This window comes from Humulus lupulus, chromosome 1 (assembly GCF_963169125.1).
Source record: "Humulus lupulus chromosome 1, drHumLupu1.1, whole genome shotgun sequence".
Lineage (NCBI taxonomy): Eukaryota > Viridiplantae > Streptophyta > Magnoliopsida > Rosales > Cannabaceae > Humulus > Humulus lupulus.
The window spans coordinates 6,762,734-6,778,016 of record NC_084793.1 but is presented as its reverse complement, the minus strand read 5'-3'; the positions used below and the strand labels follow the sequence as shown (position 1 = coordinate 6,778,016).

General features: G+C 33.1%; 1 protein-coding gene across 1 annotated transcript; it reads right to left on the bottom strand.

Moving 5' to 3' along the window:
• Nucleotides 1-2,667: 2,667 nt before the first annotated feature.
• On the bottom strand, nt 2,668-11,500 carry LOC133782816 (cellulose synthase A catalytic subunit 4 [UDP-forming]-like). Its single transcript, XM_062222589.1, has 12 exons — nt 11,441-11,500; nt 11,171-11,318; nt 10,278-10,354; nt 10,090-10,171; nt 9,887-9,989; nt 6,036-6,666; nt 5,816-5,953; nt 5,490-5,615; nt 5,175-5,387; nt 4,564-5,088; nt 4,087-4,437; nt 2,668-3,947 (listed from the first exon to the last, which is right to left on the bottom strand). The coding sequence occupies exons 1-12, from the start codon at nt 11,498-11,500 to the stop codon at nt 3,366-3,368; spliced, it is 3,036 nt and encodes a 1,011-aa protein (XP_062078573.1). The 3' UTR covers nt 2,668-3,365.
• Nucleotides 11,501-15,283: the final 3,783 nt, after the last annotated feature.

The following is a 15,283-nucleotide window of genomic DNA, read 5'->3' as shown; positions in this document are numbered from 1 at the left end:
TGACGGCTTTGGCCACAAGGATGAGTTCTTTGGATGAGGAGAGCTTCATAATCACAAATGGATGCTCTAGAAGGTGAGAGGTTTGCTGCTAAGATGAGATCTTTGGGATGGAGAAATCTTCAGCGTCAAGGATGGCTGCTCTTGATTGTTGAGAAGATGACTGATTTTTAGTGTTGAGTCTTCAAAACTATCCTCATTCCTTAGCATTTTCACCACTTTCACCAAAGCCCCAACAATCCTAACTCTCCCCCATCAAACATAAATATATATATATATATGCATATATATATATATATATCATTTTCAACAATATATACGAAAAATTTAAACATCATTCATAGAAACAAATTATAAAAATGTACACAAAACCTTATTTTGAACTGACCCAAGGCCACCATCACCTGCGAAGAGCTCCGTTAGCCACCATTAGCGAAGAGCTCGACCCACCGTAATGGAGAAATTGAGCCACCGTTTCTAGCCCCGTGCTTGCTCTGCGCCTTGTCGCCGCCAACCCAGGAGAATGAGAGAGATGGAGATATTTTACAACCAGTAGAAATTAATGATTCATGGAGTATATCCAAAAGAAGAATCAACATATATCTAATGCCCAACCAAAAATACACAAACAAATAATAGATATAATAGGAAAGGAATATTCGGAGTTAGAGTCGACTTGGCAGTTGGGTGGAGTAGAAAATCGACTGGGTCCACTGAGTTAGAGTTGCATTGTTGAGGTTACAACAGCCATGCCGACAAGGATTGAGATGGGAAGACAAAGATAGTCTTTTGAAGTGAGAAGAAAGGACATGCACAGATGATGGAAGGGAGGGGAGAAGAGAGACGAAGGATTTTTTTTTTTTAAGCAATTGATTGATAAAGAGTAATAGACCCACAAAAAAAAATTCTAACCAGTTAAGGGTAGTGTGGTATTTTAACAAATTTTTACAAAATAAATTGATCTAATGGCTGACAATCTTTATAGCTTAATCTAATGGTTAAAACTCTACGACAAATTTAGTCCCTCAAAAGCAAGTAACGGACTAAAGAATTGCCCATATTATATTAATATTGTTTTCTTTCCATGTTTCCAAGTGAATTTTCATATGCCTATTATTTCAACCCTTTCCCGAAAGTATATGAAAGTATATATACACGATTCAAATGCATTTTTGACAATAAATATAAGAGTATTGTTATTTGGTACCTTAAAGTATCCAATGTCATATGAGGTGGCACTATATGTTTGGTTAACGATACCTTATAATACTTATTAAATTCAATTGTGTGAGACCCGATATTAAATTATACATCAATAACAATATGCCACATTCTTGTGGTGTTGGATATTCGTGTTGCCCTTAGCATTTCTCTAAATATAATCTAATAGAATTATTGGAAATGTGGTACACTTCAAATTTTTAATTTAATAAATGGCTGTGTTTAAATTAGTTTATCAACCAATAAATTTGTTTTTATCAATTCACTTATATTTTTCTAATCAGTGAGAACTTTTAAATACATATGCTATTGTACTTTAGTCATTATTTGAATGATTGGATCATTACTCAATTTCTTTAGAATGTATCATTACTAAACCATAGCTATAGCTTTAACTTTTGCATATATCATAACTAAACCATAGCTATAGCTTTAACTTTTGCATAGACTAGAAGAAGGAAAAAAATTGTTTAGATATTATGTTTTCAAAATAACTTTTTAAATAATAAAATAATTTTTTAATCTATTTATTTATTTTTATTAATTGTAACAATAAAGATCATATAGGAAATTTATCATTGGAACATGAATAAAATATAAAAAAACAAAATTTCATTAAAAATCAAATAAATAAATATTATTTTTTTAATAGATTTTTATAAAGGCAAGTAAATATTAACAAGTTTTTAGACATTAAAGCATTTTTAATAAAACAATAGTACACAAGGCTGGAGGCCCAAACACAAAATATAAAGTCTATTCTCCATAACTCCAATCTTTCTTCCAATTAATGGACATTACATGGTATATAGTTAATTTTTTATGAGAAATTTGAATTGTTAATATTTTATGGCTTTTTAAAAAAAATTCAAATACATAGCTTTTTCTTCCCTATATAAATAGCTAAGTTTAGAATTAAGCCATATTTTTTTTTCACATTTAAATTGTATTATTTTTTAATGGCATTTTGAAAAGGCCATTATTGATTTTTGAAAGTTATTTTTCGTAAAGTTAGCTCTATTATTGATTTTTAAAAGCTAATTTTCTTAAAGTTAGATCTATGATAATGCCATATTTTTTCTATATGAAGTTTTAAAACCCCATATTTTAAAAAATATATATGTTAAATTAACTTTACAATAATGGGGAATGTCACACCATTATGACATTACAACTTAACTTTCTTTCTTGTCATTTAGCATAACATTTTAAGCTCAAAGATTGGTTGCCTCATGTAAATGGATGCTTCTGGTGAAGCAATTCTTTCTGTCTCTATTGACTCCATTACTCAAACTTGGTGATTAGAACACTAATAATCAGTCAAAATCAAAATATGGACACACTATTAGACTACTAATCCTCAAGTTAGGAAGTTATGTTATAATTTAACAGTAGGGTTTTTATTAATAGCTTAAACTTGAGAAGGTTTTTAGTTCCATACAAATAGAATGACCTCAAAAGGCAAGAATGGATCGAGTTACTAAGTAAATAAAAAATAGTAGGGACAAAACTTGTAACAAGCTTCAAATTATCATCTAAATATATATAAACTAAATATGTGACAAATCCCATGATAATAATAATTATATTATGACACTAGTAGGAACACAAGAGAAGGACCTTAAGTCTTAAAACCTCTTTCCATCAACAGCTGAACTGAAGCTTGGCTCACTCAAGTCAGATTCAAGCTAATGCAAAGTTGAGGGAAGACATTGCTTATCCACTTGTTCTCGGACGCTTTGGGGGTTGGGAACTGGTTCTACTTGCATCTTGCTCAGTTGAGAGAATTGTAATATACCTTCTGATGATTCAGGTCTGTATCTAGCTAGAACACAAGTTCTCCTATCAGACAAAAAGATAATACACATACAATATATGCGTAAATACAGCCCAACAATATAGAATATTTTCATGCAAGTGGCTTTGACGTGATAGATAGTCAAGCCTTCAACTTTCATGACCTTTAAGACCCTTAGGAGTTGCTCCTGAAATTCAGAAAGAAGCAATTTGATAAAAGCAAAAGCTCTATGACTTTTAAAAACTAAACGGGTTAGAATTGCATACTTTCGCTGCCACCGAGTTGGTTGACAGCCTCCACGAAGGTGCCATTGAAAACAACTACACACAAATTCCTCGAAGAGGAAGGTCTAGCACTCCACCCCACATTGTTTGAGTATTGGTCCAGTTTGCTTAGGCAAGAAGGGATTGATTCGAACCCAAATCATTGAGAAGATTGAAGCCATAAGAACCGACCAGAGCACAACAATGGTGGGAGTCCTGTTTTGTCTTCCCATCAAACCTTTAAGGAAGGGGTAGAGATGGAGAATGACCCAGAAGGTGAAAAGTAGCTTGCCGATCAGAGGACCCCATGAACCATAGCTGCTGTTAATGGCATCAGAAACTCCAGCTACAACTCCAACCATATTCATTATTATAATGGTGGTTGGTGGGATGAGTAGGGTAGTCCATTTGAAGAGGTAGAGTTCCCCAAACTCAGCATCGTCGGCTGCCTTTGATGTCATTGTAAAATTGTTGTTAACTCCAGCCAAGACTTTGAGGAGGCCTTGGAAGACGGCGAAAAGATGTGCAGAGACACCACCAATGACCCAGAATTGTTCATTGCGCCACCAGTCCTCGATGCCAACACCACTCCATCGGAGCTCGAGAATGCCAGTGGCGATGATGCAGAGGACAAGAGCCAAGATCCATATGCTGGCAAGATTATTAAGCTTCAACGAACAAAATGGTTTTGTAATTAGTGATTGCAAGAGCTAGCCTGTGTCCCAATTTAACAAAGGAAAGAGTTTTGATCTTCTAGCTATATATATATATGTGTGTGTGTGTGTGTGCGCGCGCTTGATTACCTACCGTTGGGATGATGAATTTTCCGGTCAGAAGACAGACAGCAGGAATGGTGCAGTAGGCAAGTAAAGGGATGGAAGTCCAAGGGTAGACAATGGTGTTGGTGTAAGCAAGTCTTTCAAGCAGTTTTAGTTTTCCTCCCCAGCCATACCATAAGGGGCAGTGAAGACTAAGAAATATTTGGACTGAACCTAGAGCCCATTTAAGAACTTGGAGCAACCGATCTGATATATTTATAGGAGCTGATCCCTTGAAAGCTGCTCTCTTTGGCATGCAATACACTGATTTCCATCCTCTACAATGCATTTTGAAGCCTGTCAGAATATCTTCAGTGACTGAACCATAAATCCATCCAATCTACAAACAAATTTTATAAGTAACATCAATAAATAGGATGTCATTAAAGTGATAAATGATGTTGGAGTTTATATGCAACACTATAAATTACCATAGCTTTGCAGTAAAGATTATAATGGTTCTCACCTCTTTGCCCCACTCAGTTTTCTCCTCATAGCCACAACTTATGACATGGATGGCCTCCTTAATAAGTGTTGCGCTATTTGTCCCATGTGGAAGGCCACCATCTTCCATAAGAGTGGAGGCTATGAAAACAGGTGACTGTCCGAATCGTTTCTCAAAATTCTTCTGTGACATGAGCAATAATTTCTCCAACTCTTCACAATCCTCAAGCATTTCTTCAATCTCTTCAAGATCAAACATGTCTCCGCTTTCACTCTTCTCAGACATGTCTTCGCTTTCACTCTTCTCAGACATGTCTTCAATCTCTTCAAGATCAAACATGTCTTCGCTTTCTTTCTTCTCAGACTTCGACTTCTTCCTTGAACCACCACAACAGCAGCAGCACCATGAAGGCCAGCAATCACATGTGATATCTGGCCACTTTTCAGAAACTGGTGGATCATAGCCGTACAAAGCCTGCCTATTGAAGACACATCCATTACCAACGTACACTGGTCCTTGGATCCCATCAAGACCTTTCATGTTGATCTACAATGAAGGCAGAGACGAGATAATCAGCTAAATTTGATGGAAACAGAGTACACAATCTCACGTAATATTTTAATATCACTTACATCAAAGAACACGGTGTTTCTATTGGCATATCTATCATGACGATCAATACCGTAAAACCTTTGAGGAAATTGAACATAACAGAGCTTCTCTCTCAACTGAGGATCCATTAGAAAGCACATGGCTTCCCTCACGGCCTTGCTGTTGTTAATGTAGTGATCACAATCCAGATTCAAGATGAACGGTGCATTTGTAAGCACAGCAGAAACTCGAACCTATTGATCAAAAACATAAATAACATTCCCAAGTTATTAGCATTGCTAATTTCATTCTTTTTTTCTGCAAAAGCTTCGCTTAAAAGATAACTAGGTACTCACCAGAGCGTTCATGGCACCTGCTTTCTGATGATGTTGATAACCAGGACGTTTCTCACGAGAAATATACACAAGACGCGGCAATTTCTTACCTTCCATATCTAGTGCACCACCATTTCCCAGCAAAAACTACAGAGCAATATTTCCATTATTATCTATTTCTTCCACTAGAATAAGCTCAAAACATACTGAAAGTAAACGCTTTCATGATCATTTTCTTTGATCTTTCTACAGAACAATGTCAGAACATTTCTAAAAGGCAATTACTATAAATATATGTATGTATATAAAATGTATTTATTCCAATTAAATTTGTAATATAATAAAACCTGAATCATTCCGGGATGATCACGGGTGATGTTCCCAGGCCATGGAGAACCATCCTGCATCACCCATCCACCTTCTGGTTTCTTCATAGCTTTGGCCACCAATGCATTAATCCTAACCTTGAACTCCTCATATTCTCTCTGCAATACCACAAAAAAGCAATCAACCCTTTTGATAATAATACAGATTTCCACCACAACCCATACCTCTTTGTACCCTTACCTTCATTGCCCTCCTTTCCTTGACAAAGCTAGGATGAACCTTATCCCTCAAATAATCAATGTTCTCAGAGAAATAAAACTCAGGAGCTCTGGGCTCGACATTATGCTTCTTACAAAAGGGAACCCATCTCCTAGCAAACTCAGCCGTCTCAGCCAGCGAATCGAAAAGCAGCATGGAAGCACCATCGTCCGATACATAAGCACAAAGCTTATCGACTGGGTAATCGGCAGCCAAGATGGAAAGAACCGTGTTGGCAGTAATGATGGGAGGCTCCTTGAGAGGATCGACCGATGTGACGAAGACGTCGACGGGAGCGAGGCGGTTGGGCTCGCCTTCGCGCTCGAAACGAATCGAGAGGCGGTCCAAGTAGGTCTCGCGAGTGATAGGGTTCCATTTGGGAAACTGGTCGAGAATCCAAGAGAAGGCGAACCAGATCTCGCATACCACTGAAATCAACCACAGTGGAAATGCGTCCCAAACCGGAGTCAAGATTCGAAATCGGAGGAACAAGCAGAGAATGAGGAGGCGGAGAACGATGACTATACGGTAGGGACTGATTAAGCTTGATGACACTGGAACGTTTCTCCACAGAGGTTGTCGAGCTTCGGACAATCTGCAAGTATATATACATTGCCATTAACAAGGGAATGGAAAAATAACTATATATTTGCACCAAATAATATGTACAGGCACCCATTAATTAAAATAAACAATTGTAAAATTATTTCTAACACTTTTCCTCTATTTTTTTTTTACATTTTTTTTTGTTAATTTCAATAATTTTATTTTTTATTGTTTTCATAATATTTTTAGAAAAAAAATGTATAATTTTGTAGAAAAAAACTCTTATTTTAACAAGTTTTTATATATTTTTTTGTGTTAAATTTTTTATTTAAATATGTAAAATATATATTATTTATTTGTATATTTCAAAATATGAAAATGAAAAAAAAAAATAGAAAAATATAAGGAGAAGTTAAAACAATATATATATATATTATATATTAATTTTTAATAATATGGGGTGTACTAATTAAATGTTGTGGTACAAATATAATGTCCTTTTTTAATTGTGTTTTATTCTATATATTTTGTAAAATGGTTTAAATAAATCTTTAAACCTAAATTTGATGAAGACAAAATTGAATATGATCGCACAGTTATTAGACAGAATAATTGTATTTTTATTCTAAATTATTAATTTGGTGAATTATTTATGATTTTAGTTCAAAAAAATATTGACCAAAATTGAGTTTAAAAATCTATTTAAACTATTTTATAAAATATAGAAACAAAAAATAATTTATCAAAACACAAAGTCTAAATATATTTATATTTCAGCGTGACATCCTCAGATAAGACCAAAAACAATTATTAGTTGGTAACAAGTTAATTTTATTAACTGCTAATATATACTGTTTGATGTGGCATAGTTAATTATTAATGCAAATGAATATTACGTAAAACTGTATATTAATTATTATCACGGGTAGGTAATTATTTGGTACCCTGTATTTTTGCAAAGTATCATTTTGGTACTCTTTATTTTCAATAATGCTCATATGGTGCCCTGTATTTTAAAATCGTACATATTTGGTACCATAAACTCAAATTTAATTAATAAAATTTTACCAATTTAATCAAACTGCTGTCAATTATGTAAGTTCCAAATTTAAATTTAATTACTTAATTACATATAACTGATGACAGTTTGATCATATTGACAAAATTTTATCTATCAAATCTGAGTCTAGAGTATCAAATATATATAATTTTAAAATACAGGGTACCATATGAGCATTATTAAAACCAAATAGTACTAAAATAATATTTTACAAAAAAATAGGGTAACAAATAAGTAAATTCCCTATTATCATATCAAAATAATATTAGACATTTTAAGTAATACTCTCATTTTATTTACTTGCAAAAACTGGTTTGCTAACGGTGTGGATTTAACCATGTAAAAGAAATACACATTTTTTAATATGTATCAACTGTATATGGTTATGTACTATTTTTATTTTTTAGTAATGAGATGTACATTTAAAATATGAACTCAAATATTACTTACAGTGATATATTACTGTTTTTTAAAACAGTGTGTCTTAATTTTAATAAATGTAATTAGTTAAGCTAAACTGTCATATCATTGTATATAATATTTGAGTGTATATTTTGAGTGCACATATCATTATTATTTTTTTTTTTTACGAGACATAATACCATGTAAAAATGGTATTTAACATCATTAGAATTCCTTAGCATTACTCTTAATAAGATGTCCATATTAGAAAAATGACTACAAAAGAAAGGGTCTTTTTCTGCAAGATGTTAAGGAGTTACAAATTATGGTCAGTTTAACTAATTTGAATATCCAAAATATCCTTATATATATATATAAATATATATATTTATAATAATGATTTTATATATTTGCATGCATAGCAAACATGCTATCTGAATTATCTTTTAGAGAGAAATAAGCAAATATCAAATCTTATTCAGATACCTTTTCAAAAAACAAAAACAAAAATCTTGTTCAGATTCTGATGTGGACATGAAGGTGAGCAAATGCTATAAATATTTAAGTTGATAAAAAAAAAAATTAAATTTATTTTAGACTTAAATTATCAAAAAGTACAATTAATTTTTTTTGGAAATAAATAAAAATTTATTGTAAAAAATGTTAGAATAATTTTTTTTTAATTTAAATTACAAAAAATAATTTAATACATAAAACTTTTATATCTTTATGAGATGAAGGATGTATATTTTTTTTGTGTTTTGCTTAAATACTCATATAAATAAATATATATATATATTTGGTTTCATTAATTTAGAAGTAAATATTTGTGTTTTACCAAATAATCAAAATATCTCATTGAATAAATTTGTTGTCATAATAAATTTTAAAAAATTTAGTATCAAACAAATATTAGAAAGCTATTATTTCTATTATTTTATTTTACAAAATAAATCTTATCATGGAAGTTTTTTAAATAAATTACTTGTTAGAAAATAATCAAATGAATATCTAATGTATTTTATTTTAAAATATTTAATTTCTACAAAATAATTTTAGAATAAAATTTTATTTTAAAAGGTGAAATAATATTTTTAAATAGTATTTATGTTTTATTTAAATCTAATATCTTAAATATTTTTATAATATGTTAGTATTTTTTTTAAAAAAAATAAATAATTGAGTGGTATTATTTTCTTAATTAAATTAGTTTTGACCAAAAACATTCTTCAAGGGCCATTTTGTACTATTTTGTAAATAACAAAGGTGTAGTTTTGAATTATTGAAGCTAAATGAGTATATGTGGGTATTTAATCAAAACCTAAAATGGGGAAAAATGGTTTATGCCCTTTAAATAAATAAATATGAGATCTTGCATAATCATAATACACAAATAATAATAATTAAAGTAAAAAGTTCAAAGATTATTTTTTTTTTTGAAAATTTTTATTATTATTTTTCTTCATTCTTATTTAATCTTTTTCTTTATTTTTATATTTTTTTCAAAAATCATATAATTTTAAAATAAATTCGTATTATTCATTTTTTTATTATATGTACTTATATTTAGTTTTGTTTCTATTTTTAATTTAAATTTTTTTAATATATATTAAAAATAATAAGATTGGATAGCAATTTATCGATACACATAAAGTTTATTACGACCAAATTGTATTAATTCTATTATGTTCACGCTTTTTAATTAACAGATAATTAATATAGTGTTAATTTGCGTAAAAAAAATAAGTTTAGGGACCAATTTACTAAAACAAATAGTATGAGACCAATTTAGCAAAATGCATATAGTTTATATGTATGTACTTACAGGTAGTCATCATCAACCTCTTGATCATCGTTAGCATCGTCATTGTTGAGAAGATCACCTCTCTTTTCTTGTTTGATCTTCCATTTTTCTACTCCAGAAATCACTATTATTAATAATTTAAATTTAAATTAAATTAGTTTATTTTTAGAACATACTGAAAATTAATTAATTAATATTTTTACGTGCTTAATTAATAATATTACCACTTCCTGCAGCTGACAAGGCTTGATCATTCCATTGCTTTTTACCATTAATATTATTATTATTATTGTTGTCTTCAGTATCCTGTAAATTTCAATTAATATACATATATTATACTTTATATATATAATGAACTAATAATCATCAAATAATATAATAAATATGCTTATATAAATAAATAATATATTACCGAACTAGCGAAGTGATTATCATCAGAATCAGTATCCTCACAGCTTTCATCGTCAGCTCCTGCCACTCTTGGACAACCTATAAATATACATACATAATTACAATATTGTATTTTACAGAAACTATAACAATATAAATATAATGACACATAATATACATAGTATATTGCTATATTGGGAGTCGATATTAAATTACACTACTAATAATATGGTACATGTTTAGAGATACACCTAGCGATACTCAAATATATTTAGTAGGGAGTGAGATATTGTGGTACAATAAATATATTTGACATTTTAAGGTGGAACTCTCTATGGTAATTTTGGTTAGCGATGATTAAAATGTATGGGACTTGATATTGAATTGCGTCAATAATTAGGGTTGGTCCTGAATAGGGTATAATACCTATATAAAATATGTTATTTTAAAAAAAATTATATATAAAATGATATTTTTAAAATTTTTAAGAGTCTTTTTGTATGTAAAAAAATGATATTTTTAAAAAATTTGAGGCCTCCCCAAAGTCAGGCTTGTCAATAACGATATGCTACCTCTCTAGATAATCTTAATACTCTCTAGATAATCTTAATAATACTATAGTATATAATAGTATATAGTAGGGATTATTTAGATTTTTCTAAAAGCTTAGAAAAGTTTGATATAGAATGTGTAATATGGTTTTAGAAATTAGAATGAAATGCATTGGCAAGAAGCATGAATTTTATCACAAAATTAATTAGTAATAAATAGAGTAATCATGCTCTTAAAATGGTACGATAATCCCACGCAGGAGTAATCATGGGATTCTATTCTCTAAAACTCTCCCTCATATCTATATATTTATAGGTTTGTGAGGGTTATAAGGAGTGTTGCAGCGAGGGCAGGAGTGGTTACCGCCGTGAGTGGTCTGGTCGTGACAAGGTCGACAAATAACGGCGGGGAATAAGTGGCAGTCGTGGCAGGCTGCTGTGAACATCTCTCCATTTTCATTGCATCCAATCTCATCACCACATACTTTGCATTTACTACTTGATCTCATCATCTAATCATCATCGATCATCATAATATAATATCAAACAACAATAATAATATTAGTAATAACTCATGCACCTTCAACTTCTATTTATATATATATATGCATGTATAACGTACGTACGTACGTACCTCGGCAGCGGCAGCACCACCTTGGACGACGGCGTTTCGGGTGGTAGAAGAACCAGCCATGGCTGCAGAGATATATATATATATATATATGGTTGATGATGATGATGATTAAGCTATATGATCTGGTGAAGAAGACAATAAATGAAGGATATGGGGTACATATATAGTGTTATTATATATGATATATGATATATATATATATATAATGATATAGTGTGATATGAGAGGTGCAATGCCACCACCACCCCACCTAAGGGTGATGTGCCTTTCTTTCATTACAAATTTTGTATTCACTCACTCACTCTCCAAAATCTATATATAGAATCTACATAATATATTATAAACGGCTTAAGACCCCATGAAACAGTAAAAAAATCTTCATCACTTTTTTTTTCTGCCAATTATTCTTTTTCTTCAAAAAGGGTTGATCCTGACCGTTGATACAACCTTATATATCTAATTAACGGTGGGAATATTGATTAAAACTCTAATCTGATTCTCCTTCTTTTTTGTCGTTTTCCATATGTGCGTAGTTTGGCTTTACTCTCTACGTAAAATAAGAAGTCATATATCACCATATATTTACACAAAAGTTAGCACAGTCTAATTATATATAAATATATTTATAGTGTATTAAAAACATAAAATTATGATCATTTTTAGTATAATATAATTATATTGAATATATATATATATATATGTTATAATTGCCAACTATTTTACTTATTCTATCTTATATCCACTCACTCCTCTTATACTAAAAAAACGTATATCATTATTAGGTTTATATCTCTTTTATATAAAAAATTGATTTCAACGGTTTATTTTGTATTTAATAAAATATACCCTTAAAATTAATTAAAAATAGATATCAACTAATTATATTAATATAAATTTAAATTAAAATATTATAAAATATCATTATTATAATTATATATACTACAAGACTAGACATTAAATAATTATATCAATATAAATTTAAATGTTATAATATATTATTATGAAAAAATTAATATAGTTCTAATTTGTTTATAGATTATGTTAATATGAATTCATAAATTATAAAATAATATTATTATAATAATATTTAATACAAAACTAGATATTTAATACTTATATTAATATAAATTTAAATATTATCAAATATCATTATAATAATAAAATATAATACATAATATTAATTTTTATTAATAAAATTATCATTTATGCTTAATTAAAAAGGTTATCATATATTATATATATTTTTCAAAAAATCATAAACAATGCTTTGGTTTAATTTATCATTTAATATGTTTATGTGATTCTTTTATATATAATATTGTTTATATATTTAAAATTTATATGATAATAATATAATTTTAATAAAAATAATTAATGTTGACGGTGAGAACTCGTCAACTAAATTGAGTTGGAAAAATTATCAAGTCAAGATCGCTAATGGAAAAGCTGTAGAAACTTAAACAATCACTCAAGAACAATGATAGAACAATAATGGAGAATTATGTCTTTCATTCACACTCAAGCCTTTGCTACAGTAAAATTTCCAACCCCCTTTCAGGTGGTCTTAGAGTTCATTTTATAGTAGGCTCTAATGGCCTGAGGTACATGGTGGTCCAGGAGACCAAGGGGTACCTAAGTACTATGTCAGGGGAGTGGCTTCAGAGATTGTGGTCGTACATCCAGTACAGGAGCAGGTGTCAGGAGAATGCCTCCACTACTTGTCTATACCCATGTCTGATGAGTGGTGGCAGGCATGGTGGTGCAGGAGGTAGTGGTGTCGGCTCTGACCTTTGGCCGTAGACGTACGGACCATGACTCTTATCCCAGCAGTCCCACTGGTACTGGTGTCCGTACCCAGTACTAGATCGTACAAGTATGTCCCATTTGACTCGTACTGGAGTCTCTAAGCATAAGGGTCTCAAGATGTAAGGAATGGGACCCTTGGTGTGTGTTATGGTCGTGGCGTGAGGTGGGGATCTTGGGTCCTTGGCAAGAGATGCCTGAAGCCTCCCGAGGTCACCCCCGAGTCTGAGCGATAGGCATCTGGCCTTGACGGACGTCTAAGGATGCGAGGCGAGACGCCCCCCTTGCGACCCCCTTGGTGGTGCGGGTCCATTGGTGCACGGCTCCACTCACGTGGCCACCAGGTGGTGTGGCTCACGTTCCTTCGCGAGGCCCCCTTGGGAGGCCTATTGATGGCGTGGCTCTTTAGCTGTTCACGAGGTCGAGTGTGCTGCGGATGTGGCCCTCATGAGGCCATGGGCGCCGAGGCTCGATGACGTGGCTACCTCGGCGAGGCCACTCTAGCCTAGATGGCGAGGCCACTCGGGCCTATGTGGCGAGGCCACCTTGGGGCTATGGGCGAGGCCATTCGGGCCTAAGTGGTGAGGCCACCTTGGGGCCACGGGCGAGGCCATTCGGGCCTATGTGGCGAGGCCACCTTGGGGCTATGGGCGAGGCCATTCGGGCCTAAGTGGCGAGGCCGCCTTGGGGCCACGGGCGAGGCCATTCGGGCCTAAGTGGCGAGGCCGCCTTGGGGCCACGGGCGAGGCCATTCGGGCCTATGTGGCGAGGCCACCTTGGGGCTATGGGCGAGGCCATTCGGGCCTAAGTGGCGAGGCCACCTTGGGGCCACGGGCGAGGCCATTCGGGCCTATGTGGCGAGGCCACCTTGGGGCCACGGGCGAGGTCATTCGGGCCTAAGTGCCGAGGCCACCTTGGGGCCATGGGTGAGGCCATTCGGGCCTATGTGGCGAGGCCACTTTGGGGCCACAGGCGAGGCCACCTTGGGGCTATGGGCGAGGCCATTCGGGCCTAAGTGGCGAGGCCACCTTGGGGCCATGGGCGAGGCCCTTCGGCCCTAGATGGCGAGGCCACCTTGGGGCCATGGGCGAGGCCCTTCGGGCCTAGATGGCGAGGCCACTTCGGGGCCATGGGAGCGTGCGAGGTGGCCGAGCGACGCCAGGGGGTGCGCGCGCGAGGTGGGCTTTGCACCTGGGGCATGGCCGAGCGAGGCCATGGTGACGCAGTTGGGACCTCACACATTGCGAGTTGATCCGAAGTTGCCGTCAAAGGACGATGGGCCTTCACGGGATCTTTTATGGGCGCGGAATATTGAGCGTCCACAATTAATAAATTCTATAAATAAAACTAAGCAATCATATTTTGGACGTTGTTTGTATCTAGTATATGTATGTATATGTAAGAAGGCAGCAAAAAAACCTGCTTTGGTTGGATTTTATTTGATAAAATATTATCATCTTGTAAAAAAAATATGATAACTTTGTACAATTAGAATTTTTTTTATCTAATTTACTTAGAGATTTATATACTCTTATGTAATATATATAGGGAGCGACTACAACGCATCCATTTTTTTTGACAACTTCGGTGCATCCTTTTTCTATTTTCAGCAGCTGGATAGATATAATCACAAATTTGTTTATATGATGGTGTACATTGTAGCTATCTAGAACATCCAACAAATTTTCAATCAATTTTGAATAAATTAAGGTACTACAAACATGGTTCAAACAACTTGTTGCACGAGTGCTTATTTTTGTGTATACACGTGTAAAAGTCAATTTTTTTAACCTTGTTTTCGGTGTAGAAAACATATACACAAGATGTCTTAAATGATTACAATGTACATTGTCATATAAAAAAATTGAAAAAAATTTATCGAGGTGTAGAAAACATAAATTGATTGTACTGATGTTGTTAAAAAAGTTGATATATGCACTGTAGTCGCTCCCTATATATTTATATAACATATATATTTAAGTTTTAAATTGAAATTTTGTCAAAAAAAAAAGTATGAAATTGAACTAATTACATTTTCAT

Excerpts from the sequence above, each read along its gene's own strand:
- LOC133782816 (XM_062222589.1), bottom strand. The coding sequence starts at position 11,500 with ATGGCTGGTTCTTCTACCACCCGAAACGCCGTCGTCCAAGGTGGTGCT. Across the intron at positions 6,667-9,886 it reads GAGGTTGATGATGACTACCT|ATGTATATATACTTGCAGAT; the intron begins GTAAGTACATAC and ends TTGTTAATGGCA. Across the intron at positions 4,438-4,563 it reads AAACTGAGTGGGGCAAAGAG|ATTGGATGGATTTATGGTTC; the intron begins GTGAGAACCATT and ends ATTTGTTTGTAG.